Raw genomic sequence first — 19,958 nt, 5'->3', positions numbered from 1 at the left:
CCCGTGCTGAGGAGACCCTGCAAGAGAGGCGCCGGCGGCGCTCGGCGGCTTCCTGCCTCGGGAGCTGTGGTTGGGGTGAGAAACCTGCCTTGTCAACAAAGTCAAGGCCCAGCTCTTACAGGAAGGAAAAACCAGACCTGCCAAGCCGCGGTGCTTGATACACCAAACACCAGCTTCGGCAAGAAAGCAGTTTCCCTCGAATCGATTCGTCTGTCCCCAGCTCGAGGCACGGGGCTGCAGGAACGTATTCAGGCAGCAACTTACACTGGGGCAGAACAGAGACTTGGTGTTCTCCTCGTACTGCTTGTCCAATTTCTTGTCCTATTGGGAAAAAAGCAAAAAGTAAACCAAAGCACACGCACAACAAGTTGCTTTCCCAGATGCAAACAACGCCCCCGTCCCAGTTTCCCTGCAGGGACACAGCAGGACAGGGACTTTCTTCCCCCTTCCCTCCCCTGCCTTCCCATCCGTCCCCCGGGCTGTGCTCACGGGGCAGCAATCCTCTGCCCCAACCCCACCCCACGCGCCCACGTTCTCAGTCGCTGTGACCTTTCTCTCTGCACCCATGCACTCAAGCTCAACCTACACCACTTCCTGCCCTGGGTGTCCCCACAAATTGTGGGGAGGGCCAGAGAAAACTTCGACTCTAATGGAAGTTATCAGAATTATGCTTGGGCAGAACCTGGAAGGCAGAAAAAAAATCTGCCTAAGGAAGAACAGGAATGGCTCCAGGAGACGGCCATGGGAGCATGGGGCTGCTACAGCCCGGCAGAGTTAGCAGGAGTTTTGCCTGTTGAAGGGACACATGCTAGGTGCTCCCTCTGGGCTTTCCTAAAAGCCTCCCATCTCCTTCTCCCACGGACGTTTGCCAGTCACAACAGGAAGGGTGCTCTCCTACAGCTCAGTCCCAGAGGCAGTCATCTCGAGGCAGCTTACTCACCACGCAGTGCACAAGGATGCTGAGGGGAATCCAAAAGAGTAAGGAGAAGACGAGCACGGAGCCCACTATATTATCTGCTAGGAACTTCCCTGGGAAATTAGTTCAAATCCATTAGTAACTTACCAAATACCATTTCGTGACTGTACATACAAGTCCCCGTTCCCACCGCAAGCCAGCTCACAGGATTTCTCAGATACAACACAGGCTGCAGGACTAGGCCAGCATAATGTAATTGTTTTTTGCCTTTTTTTAAGCATATTTGATATAATTTTCTAAAATAGTTAACAGTAACATTTTTTTCCCTGCTCTTCTCTGATAAGAAATGCTGACAGGCCGTAACATTTAATATCATGAGACTGGGAGCGGGCTATATTTAGTTAGCCAAGCCTCTCTCAATTACAAAACACGCTGCACACCAGTTAGAAAATTCTGATTCTACAGTCTTGTGACAACAAAAAATACACCTACTTTTGAACAGAGATGCATACTGCATCTGCTTAACTAAATAGCTTTAATAATTACCCAGGAAATTTATTTTATATATATATATATATATCTTAGAACTTAAGTTTGAAGGCCCCAACACCATATAATCACAGGTATATGCCCAGCACTACCACGAACGCAGGCAGTGTTGCCCTGTCATTACACGAGCACCTGCTCATTAACAGTTTTGGGATGATTACAGTACCAGAGCAAGACCCAGTCCCACTGGGAGGTGGCTACCTGCTCGCATTGCACGGCAGGGATCAGGACAAGGAGGCACGCTTACCCTTGCCAGCCAGTGACTCAGGCACACAGCTGGAGGTGGTTTTATTAAACAAGAGAAATGAAGTTCTCCTTTCCCAGTCTGTTGACATTTAAATCCCACCGAGAGGCCTACTTTAACTCTACTATGCTGCAGCTAGCTGACCTCTAACAAGACCGCTATTTCCTTTCCTCTAATTGACCTACTTACTGGTATTTAAACAAGAAGCTTGCTGGAAGAGCTATCGCCTCTTTTACAAGCTTGGAAGATGACTAGGAAATAACGGAGAGGAAAAATGCAAAATGCTCCCATCCCTTCAGCCTCAAAGGCAAGATCAATACTGTCAAATCTTATGCAAAAATATATCTGTACTTCAGAAACACAGCTGCTAACTACCCTCCTGTAGACGAGCAAAACCAGCCAGCTAACTCCCCCTGTGGTTTTGAGGTTTGTGTCATGAACTGAAGAACCCAAAGGATATGGTTACACATCTTACCAAAGGTATTGATACTAAGTTGGTCTATGAAATCCCAAAACCGTTCAATCACATCCTGTACTTGCTTCTCACATTTGCCCTGCAAAAGTAAAAAAAAAAAAAAAAAAATCATCTTAGGCCACGTAAGCATTAACTACTTGCTTCTTGGAGGGGGAGGAAGATGCCAAGATTTTAATGAAATAAAAGCTGCACGGACACAGCACTTCACACACATTCTGAAGAGATTTACTCATTCGCAGCTTCACTGGTCCATTTTTATTGCCTCTATTTTGCCTCCCACGTTAGGGGACACCAAACTGAAGTTTCTGGAGAAGTTTAAGCACTGGAAGCCTTAATTCCCGCTACCCACCAAAAAGGCTGCAGCTCTCAGGCACCCGTGGTTACAGACAGGCTTCCACAGATCTGGCTGTGCTGATTTAAACGCAGCAGAGCATCAGTCCTTCAGTTCTGCAGCACGAGGGCTGAGGTACGCCCTCCAAAATTCACGCCTGCCAACACCCAGCTTAGCTTAGCCGCTCGGGGCCTGCAGGCTGCGGCTGGCCACGCAGCTGCACGTGGAACCGGTCCCCGAGCGCCAGCGATCCGTCACATTCTCCCTGCCACGGGCTCGCTGTCCCCTGGAGACGCTGCCAGCCAGACCTTCATCAGATTGCTTCCTGGCCTGATTTACTTTAGTCAAAATTAATTGGGCTAATGCGCACAGCTGAAATAGCAAGCACTGCTAACCTAGCTGAGCTTGCGGCAGCGCCCAACGGCCGCCCTCACGCGAGCTGCAGGCTGGCTGAGCTGCAGGGAGCAGCAAAAAAAGGGCCTAGTAAGCAGTGGCAGAAGTAACAGCTTCACCTTGCTCAGCTCTGAGGGACTGTATCCCACCCGCAGCCTCAGACACCCTTTAGTATTTACGCTGTGGAGAGGTGAATGACGTTTCGGAACTCTGTCACACTGCTACCTGGAACCACTTACGTTTGTGTCGCAGAAGCCCACGGTACAAGGCTTCCCCTTGCGCAGGAACAGGAACTGGTCGTTAGCATCAACGTACGGTATGCACCTGTCCTGCTCGTCGCGGCAGCACACCTTGCAGGAGTTATCTGTCTCTGTAAGAAAGCCACGGACTCGATCATCAGCCCCCAGCAGCACTGAGGGTCACCACAACCCCAAACGAGGCAGATGTCCCCGGGCTGACCGCGTTCCTGCCCAGCTTTCCAACGAGGAAGGCAGGAACATGCAAGGCACCCAGTTTTGGGCACTCCAATGCCAAGCCCAAACAACAGACCAACGCGAAGCTGAAGCAGATGCCCCGTTATTAGGGGACATAGCAGGACCAAGCTGTGCTAGCTGATACCCCAAACATGCAGGAATTAACAGGAGGTAGAATAAGTTCCACTTGTTGGAGGCCGCATCTGTCCAGAAGTCATTTGGCAACCCCCCTTACAATCAGAGGACAGCCAGACTTTCCCTCCTGTCTGCCTGGGGCTGAGGAAGAGGAGGGCAGGAGCGCCCTCTCCTTTAACTAGGGTGCAGACCGTAAGTCTTATTTAAAATTCTCAACCCAGAGGTTTGAGAATTTTAGAGAATTAAATTTGAGAATTGAGAATTAAAATTCTCAGACCTCCAGAGGACAGGAGGACATTCACGTTCCTTTTCCAAACAGAAAACACCAGCCCCAGAAAACCAACAGCTTAAACTCCAGTTTGTTTTTTTTTTTTTTACCAGAAATCTGAGAGGGTCCATAAATTTGGCTCTCCAAGGGGTGAGCCGAGCTCTACCTGAGGAGCAGAGCTGGGACGTTTTGGTCCAGCCCCACGTCACCCACCGTTGCATGCACACGACCGTAGGTTCTTCTCCCTCTCACAGAAGGGGACGCACTCCCCATCCTTGCACTTCCCCATGTCCACGCAGACCGTGTCGTCCGGAGCGTTCCCTGGGGGAGGGCACTCGCTGCTGTTCCCTGCAGGTGGGGTCAACAATGGGAGGACTGTGTTAGAGCAAAGGGCAGAACACCTAGGGGTGCAAAAGAAATGGGAAAAATGGAGAGAAAACAAAATCCAGACTCATCCCAGGGGGAACTCCAGTAGCTTTTTCTTAGCTTTCAGCTGCAGGCTGCCTGCCAAAGTGCCCCGAGAGGCAGCAAGAACTTTGGAGGCTTTCAACAACTCAGGCATCGGGGCACTCTGGTGACCAAGACGACCCTGGAGGCCCCGTCAGTAAAGCACCAGCAGCTCTGCCTTGTCTTCTTGCCTCCAGAAAAGATTATGAGGAGGAAGTAAAGCAGTGGGGAAGTGAAGCAGAGCTACCATAGAAAGGGTGGAATCACTGCAAGGTTCAGCTCATTCCTGTCCCCTCCCTGTGACTTGCCCTGTTCTTTTTTTTTCTTGAAGGGAAAGAAAAGGAGGAGGGGGGAAGAAGAAATCAACATTCTCCATGTTCTCCTGGGCAGTAACTCACCAAGTGGCTCCTGAACTACAATGAAACTCATTATAGGGCAATTTTGTGATGCTTAACTGCTCTCTAAAATTAGTTGTACCGGACGAACAAAGGGCGCTAGTCTGAAGGCTGATCTAACAGGACGCTGCGCCCGGAGCACTTGGCTAGCTGATGTAAGGGAGGCAGAACCATGTCCTACCAGTGCAGAAAGACTCTCCTTTACAAGTGGCATTTATGGCTTCTTGGCATTTTTTCTGTGCGCTTTCAAACTGGCAGCCTTTGCAGCAGGGGCTGTTCCGATCGCTGTGGAAACATCAACATGAAAGGAAGAAATATTGAGCAACTTTTTTTTTTTTTCCAAAGAAGTACAAGCACAACAAAGGCAGGGAAAGAGGACGTTTAGAAAAAAAGCTACTTCAAGATTCACTCACTAGTTGAAAAATCTTGCCCTCTCTGCACCCCCTGTCACAACCATCCTCTACCCACTCTTCATTTACCAAAGATGATGAATTGAATGCACACAAAGCACGACATACTGTAAGACAACACAAGGGCTCTTGTTCAAGACACTTAAATCCTCATTGTCATCATCAACTTGCCGTGCAACCTAGGACAAGATTTCACACTGTGTTCTTCCCCACAAATTTCCCCCTCCCTACCTGTCCTGAAGGTTTACTGCTGTATTCTGTGCTCTCTCCATCCTTCACCTAATGCAGAAGTACCCTCAGCACAACCACAGTCATTGAAGTTGAGGGAATTTCTTGCTAAACAGGAATTTAGTGAGTTTTCTCTCCCGCAGCACGGTGCAGAGCTGAACCATTCTCTCCCCGCGCATGAGAAGTTGCGGCTCCTTTCCCCTCACCTGCATTTGGCGCCGTCCTTCAGTTTGCAGTCTGCAGAGCAGCAGGGATCAGCCTGTTGGTGCAGGAGGCCGGGATCGCACTCCTCCCCCTCGTCCACCCTGGAGTTCCCGCACACTTTGTTGTTGCGCTCCTTGAAGCACTCCTGGGCCTTGATCTCTATGGTCCTATGGATGGATTTTTTGCTGCAGCTTGAGAACATCTAGAGAGTCACGAGGGGAAAGAGCAGCACTGAGGAGTGAACCTTTCTGTCAACAAGTGCATCTAAGACAGTCTCGGCCTGTGTAGACCTCCAAATTCTGGCGTCTCAGAAAGCAATAATCTCTCCATACTGACATTTTGATAGCTTGGAAAAAATTTAAGGTAAGAAAATAATGGCTGGGTCCGGAAAGGATGCACAGATATCCTCCCAGCCTGGCTCAGGGTCACCGAGCCAAACCCCGCTGCTGCTTCAGGAAGGGCAGCAAAGTTGCAGCAACGGGGACAGTCTGGGGTGCCTCCTGGCAGCACGGTTAGGTGTAAACCCTAAAAAGTCAGACTAGACTGCAGGCTACTCAATTCCCTTGATATCTTGGTTCCTCAGCTGTGAAACAAGCACGATGCCAAGTCCACGGTGCAACTGCAGATTTCTGAGACTGGGAAGCCCCACTAGCAGGCTGTGCCATCTGGGAGCCTCTAACAAAACCACCCAAATGCTATTTAGCGCTTGCTGCTGCAGGTCCTGTATTTGAACCTTGCAGATGACTTGCTTCCAGGAGCATTTGGCCACAGCTGATTACAAACAATTGATTACAAACACTACTGGGACACGCTATGAACTCCAGTGAAACTCAGAAAGCAAAGATCATCTTGCAGGGAACCCAGCTGCACACAAACATGTTTTCTTTTTATGCCTGATCTGTTTTTTCCCATCTGTTTCTACCTAGAAGAATCATTAGCTGAACAGTCTTTCTGTGCAAAGGATCACCGACCATGGTGGAGATGTGTGCGGAAGCAAAATTATGCAACGATACCTTATTGTTTTCGTGATCTCCACTGACAGCAATCGGATACATAACGTATTTCCCTCCCTGGTCTTCAGTGGGGGCACATTCTGGCAGACTGTCAGGATCATGCTCTGCTCCAAAGTTATGTCCAAGTTCGTGCGTCGTAACCAGGTCAGCCTCCTTTTTTGAAGAGTAAAAAAAAAAAAGGAGTGCTGAAAAAAAAATCAGTCTGAGCAGGACAAGAGGTGATCCTGGCTACTTCCAAGCCACCTACAATTCTCAGATACACACTTAGATGGAAAAGCAATTTCCCCATTATCATTTTTTTAGAGGTGGGGAACTAAAGGCAAGTAAAATCATGGCCCGCTTCCAAAGGCACATTCCAGGACTAGGTCTGAGTACTAGATCACTGTTAAAGGCAAACTGCTGCCCTGGAATACCAGCTCTATTTTGTTTTCAACGCAAAGCAGATACTCAAAATATCTAGATCTGATTTTAAAAAGCATAAAAAGTTCAAACCAAAAAACAATCCAAACACACACCAGCTACCACGGTTAGTCGATCTCTTGCTCAAACTTATCATGCCACTATTATTATTCCTTCTAAATGGATGACTACATTATGACTGGTGAATAAGCTCCTCTTTTGCATGACTACTAGGAAAGATATCTACAAATGCAGCCCAGCAGGGGTGAATTTCCAACATTTTTACACGGCAAGACTCCTGCCGAGGATCCCAAATACGTGTCTCTCTTCATGGCCTTGACCAGCAGGTGGTGTCAAGCTCTCAAGGTGACAACCACAAAGAAAACTAGCACAGAAATAAAAGTTAACCACAGGGCGACTGCGTGGTTCATGACAGAGAAGTAAGTTTGGTGAGGAAACAGTCATTGCTGCTGCTCTTCAGGCACAGGAAGGACTACGTGCCGCAACAATGCGTTGCGTTTGGGGGAGGGTTTTAAGCAGAATTGTTTTCTTCCTTTTTAAACCTGATCAGACACTGTGCACAACTCTCCCTGTGAAAAGAGCCCGTGCGCACCTACTGCTTCATCCCAGCTTTGTGACTCCTGCTGGGAAGACGTCAAACTCAATCTCCTTTGTCAGCCAAGACAGGGCTCCAGCTTGGAGACTGAGCAACAAATGCAAATAGCGTGGCAACTGCTAAGAGCTCTTCGTCAACATCCCTCTAACACAAAGCTCCACTGTCTTTTTCTTTTTCTAGCTTCTTGACAGCTTCTGTGCCAAGTTTTAGCCCACACACCAATTATGAATTCCATTTATAATCAGGCTACAGCGACGCACAGCTGAGAAATCAGCAGAAGGGAAAGATGTCCAACTGCAAAAACTTGGGAGCTGCAAATACAGGCACTGCTCCGGTATCTTTACAAGCGAAACAAATCTCACGTTCAGGCCTTTGTGTCTTCACTGTCTCATTAGCTATGAAAAAATCCAGAGAGCATCAATTTACATTAGTATTAGTACTAATAAGCCTATTTCTTGTCCTGTTTGAGAATAATTTTTTGTTTTAAGCAAAATACATTTACATTAATCTTTGGATATCAAAATCCTGTTTGTAGTTGGATAACTGCGTCTCCTATTAGACACTGGCCGCATTTCCCCATCCCTGTTCTCAGTGAATTCAGCCTTCAATTGCACTCAGCCCCGACTCCTCTTGTCAACAAGGACAAAAAAATGATAAGGGCTCTGTGACCTAGATCCTTGTCCCCTGGGACCTGACTCAATCTGAGAGCCAGCAGCTTGCTTCTGACAGCACAGAGGCTTGTCACAATCCCAGAAAACTCATCACCAACAAACACGTACGTACTCCAAACGTTCACTCTCCACAGAGGAGGACACTCTCTTACCTTTGTGAGGATGGTTTTCCCATAGTTCTTGGTGCTGGTTAAGCCGCTGTTCAGATAGATGTCTTTCTTTGCAATCTGACTGTAATAAGCTAGAGAGGTGAGAAACAAACAAATCAAATTGACAAGCGTTTTTCTCGGTTTCCTTTTTTTTTTTTTTTCTTTCCTTTTTCTTTCTTGGAAGTGGATGTGGGACTATTCCTTGTTTGGCAAAATGAACAGCTTTATTGTTCTCACAGACTCACCAGTCAGCCTCTTGCCAGTTTTTTTTTTCTTTTTTTTCAGTGGGAGTTCTTTAAAGCACAGCACAAACAGCTCATGTATTGCAGTAAAGGGGATAATACAAGAAATTTCCAAGACAACAGCATCTGCCATTCCAGAACTGTTGCAAGATGCACCCAAAGTGGAACTTGGTCTAGCCAGGCTGTGGTGGCTTTAACAAAGCTTGTTCAATCCAGATAGCCTCGTGACTTTTCTTCCCTCCCTTCTTTTTCTAGCTCCAGCCAAGAAATTGGCCATCTATTCTATCCAAAAGAGCCACCAGAGACTATGCAAATAACATGTCATGATCCCTGAAAGCTAGAAGAGGATTAAATACAAGTAACAAAAAGTAGCTTTCTACCCACAATTGGAAAGGAAGAAAAGAAAGTCTTGCCTTTAGGACAAATGCCACCGTGGCTGTTAGGTCTGGGAGAGCCAACATAAGCCAGTCCAAGCGTTCCCATATCAAAATCTTGATACGTGAAAAGATGAGCAAGGCACACGTGAGCTGCTTTCTCCGCAATATCAAAGCTAAATTGCTTTAAAGGAAAAAAAAAAAAGGCAAATCTCTGTAAAACACTTTCTGGTACATATTAGTTATCTATAAGCACGAACATTTATCTAATGAGCCAGGCACCTTCTAAATCTGGTTAAGTTAGGAAAAAGCAGCTGTTGCCTGTCCTACAAATGTGAAGAAAGTTAAAACGAATGCCCAAGTACACTGTATGCATTTCTTTACGTAACTTGTCTATTCATTTCCCCTTTTTCACACAGAGGGGAAAACCAACTACACTCATTTGATGAAGGTCACAATGCAGTGTCAGGGCCAGATGTCCCAGGACTGCCTTTTTTGACTCAAGCAACATACTAATTCCAGTTGGCGTGTGCTCCATAACCATACAAAGAACCCCCTTACCATGGGCTACAGGGCACATCTGCTAGTTTGACTTTGTGCAATATCTGTACAGCAGATGAGGGAACTAACAGAGTTTCATCCATTACTACAGAACAGCTGCGTGAGTAGTTCTCTGTAAGGGCCAATTTATTAATGGTTACTACCTACCTCTAGCAGCATTTTCACATCCCAGGCATCCTTCTTATCATCGGGGTAACTTTTTGCCATGTTGTAATGCTTTTGTCCGGGTTGCACGTGATTTGGTTCATTGTGGATGATAATCTACATTTCCAAAAGGGTGACAAAACAACACTGAAAAACTGTGGTCAATTTTATGACTACAGAAAAGTTTTCAATGCAACTCTAAATATCTCAATAGATCTGCAAGCAGAAAAAAACAGATTCAGCACGCTCCCAATATTAAGTTTTCAGCCTCTGCTAATTAAGATACACTGACTAGATCTTAAGCAACTACACCTGCCATTTTAGAATAACAAAAGTTGTCACTGAGATATTGTGCTTTGAGATGCACGTTAAATCAAAATCAACACAAAAACAAACAAACTGTAACAAATACAACCAGGATTTACATCATTTACTTCTAGTGTAAATAAGCCCAAACCACCACAGAGTGGTTGGAGAGACTCTCCAATCCCCCCCCCCCCAACTGTCACTCCTTCCTTGTTCCTGGAGAGCCTTGTCCAGAAAAAGGGCAGCTAGCTTGTACCGTGAGAGTCTTTGTGTGCCACGTGACAGTTCTTGCAGAACTTAAAGCAGATGGAATCATTTTTAATGCAGGTTGCCAAATATCTATGTGCTAGCTTACAGGAGCCATCATATAAATTGAAGCCACTATATCCTCTACATCCATCTGTATATCATCTTCTATGCTATCATGATATTACGATGTCTAAGTGCAGTCAATAAAGCTCTTCAAGCAGGATTTGTGGTTTTTCATCTGTGTTTGAGGCACACTCAGGCTTTATAAGCTAAGCACTAGCCAAAGACAAAAACATTAAGTATACGCCTAAAGAATATGTCTAAGAGAAACAAAAACTGCTCATATTCAGGAAAAAGGCACCTCTGAATTGAAATTACGTATAGAAAGATGCTCCTTGAGAACTCCCATCTCAAAAGCTGCAAGGAACTAGAGACGGACGTGCTGTGTCAAATCATCAACACCAGCAAAAAGAAAAGCACTTTTGGATGCAGTTAACAATGTAAGATTTGGTTATTTTAGCTCTAATCCAGATAACAAAAATCAGAAACCCTGACATTTAAAATATGTTCTTATGCTTTCAATTGGAAACCCTTTGCATAGCTCAGTGAATACCTACCTGCTCTATCTGTATGCCATAGCCTTTGAAGGCCCCATTGTCCCAGGAAGTATTTCGATAGATGTCATCGACTCTGTCTATCAATTCAATCTGCGTAGGAAAGAAAAACAAGTTATTTAGTTCTGAGCTTTTGTGTATTTAAGTTCAAGGCACTCAGAGAAGCTGCAACATATTTATCTAGAAAACACTCACTTCAAATTAAAATTGAACCTCATAAAAGACAACAGACGTATTCACTGATCCAAAACCAACAGTGCTTGGATCCAGGGAGTATTATCAAATATCCCTGAAAATTTTCCATCGTAAAAAAGCAGTACAAACTTTGCTACTTATCACTTTCATCTGTGTAGTGGAAGAGATAATATTAAGAACAAGACATCTTGGGACACTTTGTCCATATAGTAGTTTTCCAAGTTTCTTTGAGGGGAAGGGCAGAGGGAACTGTTTTTACTGCTTTGTTTTAGCGCTACATTTAACTGACCCCAAGGCCTGCTTCCCTCTCCCAGGCAGTAAACTATTATTTTTCCTCATTATGGTTCAAGTACAAGGTTCCAGAAAGTCTCTCGTCAGTGTTCACAATCAATACCTCCCTTTTCGAGCTGCTCTCGTCTTCTTAAAAAGAACCTTCTCCTAAATATAGACCATCAAAATTGCTCAGAATGAAAAATGACATTCACAGACACTCAGTAACAGCTTGCACTTGGTTTTTCCAATCACTGTCTTGTTTACAGCACACATCAACCCAGAGAACACAACGGTAGGTTAGCCTGGAAGAATCATATGTCAGATGCTGAGATAATCACATCTCTGAAAACAGATGAATTAAGGCTCTGTTACCTGGGGAATGTAAACATTTCTGGGGACAGAAAGGTCAAAAAGCCAGCAAAGATGGAACAGAGTGATTAGCATGTCAAAAACTCAGGCTCAAAAAGAGGCTCTTGAGAAAGAACAGATCTCCAAGAGTGGTTTCACTTGTTTTCATCTCCAGTCCCAAAACCCACACTCTATTTCTGCTGTGGGGCTGTAGGCAGGTGTTCTATTTCATAACCCCACTTCCAACCAAACTAGTTGTCTACTGAGCCTATTTCTAATTTTATTGATCTGGACAGAGAATCCTGGAAGTTGTTAAAGTAGTATACGAGTTGTTTTTGCCTCCCATGTGAAATTTAAACATGTTTGGACCATTTATACCAAAATTCAAAGTCTAGGAGATTGTAGAACTCTGACTGAAAAAAACAATTAATTTTGGGGAGAAAATAGGATAGCTTCAAGTAGTATGCAAAGGGAAGGGATTTGAAACTTAAACACTATTTAACTACACTATCACTACTACAGAATATTTTAAAGCATGAATTTGCACTTCCCAAGATAAAAAACACACAAGCGTGATGTAAATACATATGCTGTAGAAAAGCAGTACAAGCAGTACGCTGTTATAACCACTGAATCATATTTTTCCCCATTTATTCCAACAAATCGTAACAGGGTATATTTACTTACCAAATAGTTTATAGTGGTACTCTCTTCCCCCCGGCCCATGTACTTGAAGAAACGATGATCTGCCACTACCAACATCTTGCACGTGTTTTTGGAGCTCTCTGGTATGGCTCTTTTCTTCCGGTAGATGCTTGCTAATGTGAGTGTTTAAATACAAATAAACATTCAATGAGCTGTCTGTGGCCATGTCTATTACCCACATTTAAGACCTGAACACAAGTCTGGATGGGTTTTGGTTGTTTTATTTTGGGGGAAGGAGGGGAGGGCACAACTCTTAAGTTTTGTCTTCATAACAGTCCTCAAACTTGTTGTAAGGAGAGGAATGTATAATAAGGAAATTGAGTTATTCAATAAATTATTCAATAGATTCAATAGTTATTCAATAGATTTACCTACAGAGTTTTTATGGTCGTCACCTCAGTCCTAACTCTCTTGCTCCTGTCCCCTGTCATTATCCCCATCCCTGATGCAGTAGGAAACAGAGGAAAGATGGATTCACAGCTCTCAAAAACTCATCATAGCTCAAGCTGGATTCTTGGAGTGGCCACAGATACCAAACAGCTCCCAGGGCACAGAAGAATACAGTTGTTTGAACATTCCCCTTAAAAAGCCTACCTACACTAGTGACAAGTTTCTTCCTTTCATCATTTTGGGCTTAGTTGGACGTGGGGCAGGGAAGAGGGCATGAAAACAAGTGCTGCTTTTTTCCTCCAGTGACTTAAAAGAATTAAACTAGAAGGGACAACACAGATTATTGCCTAGGTTGTGATCTTACTTGCCTACACAAACAGAATTCAAGCTTTCAAAGGTTCTGCTCTCGCAGGGTACGGATGCTCACCTTCATTTTGCTTGCTATCTTCCAGTCCTTTTGGCAACAGCTCTTCTTCGTTCAGTTTTAAATAACCACACACTTTGGGGGATTGCAATCGTGAGAAATCTTTAATATCTTCAGATCTGTAGACCAGCAGTCTTTCATCTTGCTCGTTATCTATAAATCTCCACAGTGGCTGACAGCACAAGAGCAACAGAAATGCAGGTAGTTAGGAACACAGTGAACGTAAAGACTGAGAAAAATACATATATATATGCACAGCCAAATCTCCACAGCTTTATGTGTACACATACACACATAAATTGGACTATAACTATTTAGTGCCTATAAATACGTTTAGCAACAAAAGTACACTCGCAAGAAAGTCAGCTGAATTCAGCCGTTTATGCTACACGGGCATCCAAAGATCTAAGGACGTCTTAACAGAGCAGCAGCAGCCATCTGATAAAGCCGTAGAAGAGAATTTTTCATTCCCTCCAGAATAAAAGCAATCTGAGGAGGCATCTCAACCTTCTCTGTTCCCTCCAGTGCAGTATTAAGACTGGCACAGCTCAGGAGGAGTTATCTGGAACATGCCAACAAATGTGCTGACTGGAGGCACGAGTTAGCTTCTGAGATAACAGATGATACGTAAGTGTGCACCACAACACCATCGGAGCAGACTCTTCAACACTCCTAAGTCACTTATAAGTGAGCGAAAAATTCTCAAAAAGTCAAAGAAAAGCTCAAAATCCCAATATAAGCAGCTAACTGGATAGCAGTTGCGTACTGAACATCGTTTGTTTCTAGTGCCACATCCCTATTATCATCTCTAAGTAACATCTACAGCACCAACACCAAGCACAGCCCACCCAGAGGCAGTTCTCTGGGGAAGGCCAAGCAACCCAGACTCCAAGACTCCCTTGGCTTTAGGCAGTGCCCTCTGAACTCCAGACAACTGGTTCTTTGCAATAGTTAACCATTACTTTCACAGCAATAAGGTCCTTAAACGCACAGGCTGTGCCAGGCCAGCAGCCATACACATCTGTGGTATAAAACTGAGGGCAAATGCCCCATACCCTAGGGTAAGGCAGGATGGCATTAAGGATTTATATGAAGGCCCAGCGTTTCCAAACAGTGAGGGCCGTGAAGTAAAGGAAGGCAACAATGGTGCACCTTTGTCCACCCATTGGGAACGGTCTCTGGCACCTACTGACTGACCACACATAGGCATGATCTCAGGTTGGTTAGGGGCCAAAGCTGACCCTGTGTGTTGGGTGTATGTGGCAAGGTTTTTGTTAGCAGGGGGCTGCAGGGGTGGCTTCTGTGAGAAGAATCCAGCAGCTGCCCCATGTTAGATAAAGGCCAGTTTCAAAGGCCAGTGGAGAGGAGCCCACGCAGGAGCAGGGGGTCTGGGGGGAGCTGCTGCCCGTGGGGGACCCGTGCTGGTGCAGTTTGCTCCTGGGGGATGGACCCCGTGGTACGGAGCCGTGTGGGAGCAGTTCTTGAAGAGCTGCTGCCTGTGGGCAGCCCCCGCAGGCTCAGTTCGGGAAGGATGGCATCCCGTGGGAGGGACCCCACGTGGAGCAGGGGCAGAGAGTGACCGTGAAGGAGCGGCGGAGATGAAGCGTCAGGGACTGACCACAGCCCCCATTCCCTGTTCCCCTGTGCTGCTTAGGGGAGGAGGTAGAAGAAGGTGGATGAGGGGAAGGTGTTTTCAGCTTGTTTTCTTTGTTACTCACTTCCCTAGCTTGCTAGTAATTGGCAACTAATTATATTAATCTCCCTACGCAGACTCCTTTTTGACTGTCGCGGTAATTGTTGAGTGATCTCCCTGCCCTTATCTCAACCCTTGAGCCCTTTCCATCGGATTTTCTCCCCCTTCCCCTTTGAGGAGGAGTGAGAGAGCGGCTGTGGTGGAGCTCAGCTGCCCAGCTGGGCAGAACCACCACGCCCAGGGCCGCTAACAGCCAGGCAGCACAGGCAAGCTGTGGCCTCAACGCCGCTGCCTACCTTTATTTAGCTGTTCAGACATAGCCATGGCAGAGTAAGGAGCTGTACTGGAAACTGAGACACGCTTACGTTATTCTTGGACCACAAACACTAAAACTGCTTTCAATCACAAGCAGCTTCTACAAGCTCTCAATGCAAAGCACAAGTAGAGTGGTTTGGGTATTCCAGTCACATTTTTATACGAGCAGGGCTGGGTTTCTCAGGCTTACCTATAATTCTGAACGTCTTCTGGTTTGGAGAGGACTGCAATACCCATATAACACTTAGCCATAATTACTGTTATTGAGCCATTCTAATACAGCTTGTGTCTGGGAATAAACTGCTCTGAACAAGTCATTAGGATAGTCTTTAATTTATTTATTGAATTCTTTTTTAAACCAATAGTTTAAAATAACACAATGAAAATGGGGGAAAGAAGAAATAAGGGGGCAAGAAAAAAAAACACATTTTTTTAAACAAAGCTCAAAGAATGGGAAAAAATCCAAGACCTAGCAAAGTCAAAATTTTGGAAAGCTCAAACCTCAACTCTGCTCCAAAGGCTGCATTGATTGTTATTCTAAAGAACGTGATCACCACTAATTACTAATGTTATCCATTCCTGTTTCTAAAAGACCTATCTCCTTCCAGATATATCTAAAATATGCAAATGTCACAGGATGGCACTCACTAATAAAATTCAGCACAAAGTCAAATGGGTTTCACATTTTTCTGCCACCTCCCTATTCACCACAAAACAAACACCACCCACCAAGCCTATATTGAGCCACAGAGGTGTCACTGTGACTAGCTAGAAACACCCACAGGAGAAAGAGCTGATTGTCTGAATACTGCTTTCAACAGTAAGGCATACCTCAATATTGTATTCTTCTCCATCAGTATTGATCCTTACTGTAAAGTCTTCATCCCCAATATGTGCCACAACCTTGGAATTATGCTCCCCTTTAAAGATTAAAAAAAATAAATCAGCTCCATTTGCATGCATTCCTACAAAGACACCAATTTTTGGTTGTTGGTTTTGGTTTGGATTTTTTTTTTTTTTAATATTTCAAGCCAAATTAACCTCCTCAGTCTCTGGAGGACACTATGCTGAGCAGTTTAAAAAATAAAAAAGGGAACCAGCACTCTCTCTTCAACCTTAACCTCCCAGTGGTCATAAGCATTAAGTCTTGGATTTAACTGATGATTTTCAGTTAGCATTGTGATGGCTCTGAGGATTAATAAAAAGACACGGAATATTTCTGCCAACACAAGCAGCTTGGATCCCACCACTATCAGACAGCAATTTCACAGCGTCAGCCTGCATTCCAGTCGAAGAGACTTTCACCACATCACAAGGGTGACAAAAATCAAAACAACTTAGCGGAAGTATTAATGGTAGACTAAAGTGGATCAAGACACTCCTTTTCAGAAGAGAATCCCATTTATCTCATCATAACCTCCAAAGAATCCCATTAAAGTATTTTAATATAACAATCTGGGCAACACTGCATCGCCACTACCTGGGTTTTGCATTCTGCGACAAGAAGTATTTAAACCCCCAAATTCCAGATGGAATTAAAAGCACCATTATCATCTTCAAAAATTAAAAATAAAATCACAAGCTGCTGCGTGGGCAAATTTATCTTCACACTCTGCCAAACTAAATAGAAGAGCCCAATCTTAGGAGCTTGGTGCAATAGCTTAAAAACAAAAGAAAGCAAAGGAACAACAAAAAAACACCGTCAAAAAAACACCGCCAGAAAAAACGGAGTGGCATGAGAATAAGAATAAACTCTACTTATTCATCCTAACCATATTTGATGAAAATGAATGCAATATACCATTTGCTTTGGCCAAGAGCCCAGCTGTGCATTCTCAGCAGTGACACACAGCCTAGTCCATACTAACCAACAACGTGTCCAGTGAAAAAGTCTTGCCATTGAACACGGTACTCCTTTTCCTTGCCTTCGCCATCCACAATTAATGCTTGAAATTTTTCTGAAAAGTGTTCAGCAGTTGCAGTTAAGTATAATTTAAAGTGCCTGTAAAAGAATTTACTTCCATTTATTTTTAAGCAAACTATACACACAAAAGAAACAGAAACAGCTTCCTTTTTACTGAAGGTCCAAAAGAAGTTAGAAAGCATTAACTGTGATAAGCAAACTACAAAAACATGTACTATGTAATTCATAACTGTAAATTGTTAGTACTTTATAGAGGATTTTTAAAGTGTTGTTAAAGATGTTAAATTAAAAACATCCACAGGAGTCGTGGTTTGCTCATGATGCACCTTCTCGATACGCATTCAAGCGAAACCAGACACTGCTAACGTATCTGACCTAAAGGAAATCAGGCCAGGGAATCTGTTCACCTGTTTTAAGTTAAATTATCTTAAGCTCTTGTTTTCGAAAAGAATATAGTCAGAAACCATAAACAGAAATCTGAACTCTGTAGATTTTTGTGTGTCCCAAAAACACTGGTTATTGCAGAGTGAAGACCTACTCAGGAAAGGATGCACATTGGCTCTTGCCTTCCGTGGTCTGTGGGTCAACGATTTTTGGTTTGTCCCTCTATAATTATTCTGTAATCATCACTGGCAGTATTGCAAACTATTTGGTGCAGTGGAACCTCACCATGAAGGCAGGGTGAACGAGGCAGGGCAAGACAGGCGCAGCCAGACAACATCTGATCCTGTTAACCTTTTCTAATTGCTACTTAAAAACTACCCCCCAGCAGTTAGAGACAAAAAACCATAAATACAACTTGCAGGACAGTTGTAGTTGTAGGGGACAGCTGGAGGAAGGCACATGAGAACAAAGTAGGCAAAAGATGTCAGTGGAACAAAACCGACCTACGCTTGTTAACACAAAATGTTCTTCTCACCTCCCTCCCCCATTTCAAATTCACAGTTTCAGCACTCAGATACCTGTAAGGGACTTGTATGAGACTGAATAGCACCTCTAAAACTTTCATGCCTGCTTTCTTTACCATACTTTTCCCCCAGTGCTTATAATTCCCATCTTGTTAAAGAGGTAGGGTTCTCATCAAATGCAGAATTTACACATGGTAGGAGCAGGATTAAACCTCTGGGTGGGAGGAGTATCTCTCGGGCAACGTGACACACACCCTCCCCAAATTGAAGGCAAGAGATTTTCAAGAACCAGAGGACAGTCAAACATGACAGCATTGCCAAGATGAGGTAAAAGTGGAATCCATCCCAATAAGTGGAAATAATCTACACGAAACTAAACCTAAGAGAAAGACCCAAGAACAACAACAAAAAAAACTAAGAACAAAGCAAGAGAAGTCTTAGATGAATGCCATTTCTACAAACAGAGCGATACAATGGAGCCTGACAGATTTTTGTGTGTCCTCTGAGTCTCTCTGAAGTCACTCACACAGCCATGCAGTTCAGTAACTTAAAAAGAACTGGCCAGTCATGGCAGAAAACACAGTAACTATGTCTGAGTTTGGAATTGTGTCTCATTCATCGCCAACTGAAGGAAAATATTAGGCTATTTCATTGCTGATGATTTAATTACCTTTGCAGGGCTGAAAAACTCAAGAGCCTCTCTACGTGTGTCTCGGGCTGGAGGTCTCTCTTCCTCAGCGAGTGTTGCTGGATGCTGGACTGAGAAAGGATGTCATAGTCTGAGAGCATGGATTCAACTGTGTCTGGAAAAACAACAGAGAAAGCTTTATAGTTTTGAGAAGCTCTTTCACAAATGCATACATAAAACGACAATATCGAGCCTCCTGTAGCAGGATCACAGTTTGCTCTAATTTTAGGAAAACCACTGTACATTTCTGTAACGATGCATTTTGTGCAGGCAAGTAGAAATCACAGCATGAAACAAGACGCGATCAGAGATGGAGAAACAAAAATTATTTCACATCTTACAGCAGTTTTAGAGCAACTAAGCCATCATTTTTACTGCTACGGCTGCGCAGAGCTCACGCCCTCCCTGGCTGCCTCCTGGAAACCAAGCCGGGGAGGACATTTCCCATTGCTCTGGGATGAACAGCTTTCCCACTTTGCCTGCTGCTCCCCACAATCATTTAAAATAATTTAACTGAGGAAACTTCTACCAAGTTCACCGCAGGTCAGGACTGCGGTTATTACCTTTCTGTCCAACAGCAGCCAGAAAATGGATGGCTGCATAGCTTAATTCATCAGAAATAACCAGCCAGGCACCTCATGCAAGGCATCGCCATGCTCCCCAGCTTCTTACCATCATAGAAAACTCCTCCAATTTCCCTCCTCAGAACATGAAAACCTCTTCAGAGACTGACTTACACCACCCAGCCACGTAACCTCATGCATTTTATTACAATTTAAAGACAGCAACACCGCTGCTGAGCGTCACGACTAGTGAGCTGAGTTTTACTGGCTTGTGTGCAACACGCCAAGGCTGTCAACTTGAAACCCAGACCGATACGACCCCTGAAATAATTCCTTTTTAGTTTTGAAAACCTGACACTCATTACCATCACTTAACCTCAAATCAGAGAATATTGAAGCTGGCAGGAACCTAGAGGCCAAAGGAGCTTTTAGGAACGGGAGTACCACTGAAGTCCTGGCCAGTGCAAGCATCTCGCTTCGTATTTCACGAGGAGGACGGCGGGGAGAACGAACCATCAGCGTATGCACGTTCGTGTACGCTGCAAGGGGGGAGCTGAACCAAAAAAAAAGAAGCTCCCCACACCCTTCTCAGCCCTGCATTGGGCCACACCAGCACAGGCACATCCTCCCCAGCCACCAGCCTGCTGACAGCTAGGCGAGACATCTGCGCTTTCTTGCCCCAGAAGCCACAAGGCAGCAGTTCCCAGGCTGCTCCAGAGCGAGCCG

General features: G+C 44.6%; 1 protein-coding gene across 2 annotated transcripts in view; it reads right to left on the bottom strand.

The window, feature by feature from the left end:
- Nucleotides 1-19,958, bottom strand: part of ADAM17 (ADAM metallopeptidase domain 17) — a 34,019-nt gene that overhangs the window by 3,502 nt on the left and 10,559 nt on the right. For both annotated transcript variants that reach the window (XM_083827990.1, XM_083827991.1), the window contains exons 2-18: nt 18,652-18,784; nt 17,018-17,151; nt 15,981-16,069; nt 13,145-13,313; nt 12,310-12,440; nt 10,810-10,899; nt 9,641-9,754; nt 8,972-9,116; nt 8,320-8,408; nt 6,482-6,634; nt 5,471-5,670; nt 4,808-4,911; nt 3,998-4,132; nt 3,148-3,278; nt 2,185-2,263; nt 941-1,029; nt 265-321 (exon numbers count right to left, since the gene is read on the bottom strand). In XM_083827990.1, coding sequence (XP_083684116.1) covers nt 265-321; nt 941-1,029; nt 2,185-2,263; nt 3,148-3,278; nt 3,998-4,132; nt 4,808-4,911; nt 5,471-5,670; nt 6,482-6,634; nt 8,320-8,408; nt 8,972-9,116; nt 9,641-9,754; nt 10,810-10,899; nt 12,310-12,440; nt 13,145-13,313; nt 15,981-16,069; nt 17,018-17,151; nt 18,652-18,784 — 2,042 coding nt within the window. The remainder of the gene's footprint in view (nt 1-264; nt 322-940; nt 1,030-2,184; nt 2,264-3,147; nt 3,279-3,997; nt 4,133-4,807; nt 4,912-5,470; nt 5,671-6,481; nt 6,635-8,319; nt 8,409-8,971; nt 9,117-9,640; nt 9,755-10,809; nt 10,900-12,309; nt 12,441-13,144; nt 13,314-15,980; nt 16,070-17,017; nt 17,152-18,651; nt 18,785-19,958) is intronic.

This window comes from Anser anser (genome assembly GCF_964211835.1).
Source record: "Anser anser genome assembly, chromosome: 3".
In the NCBI taxonomy this organism is placed as follows: Eukaryota; Metazoa; Chordata; class Aves; order Anseriformes; family Anatidae; genus Anser; species Anser anser.
The sequence above is the reverse complement of the archived record's forward strand: the minus strand, read 5'-3'. Positions and strand labels throughout refer to the sequence as shown.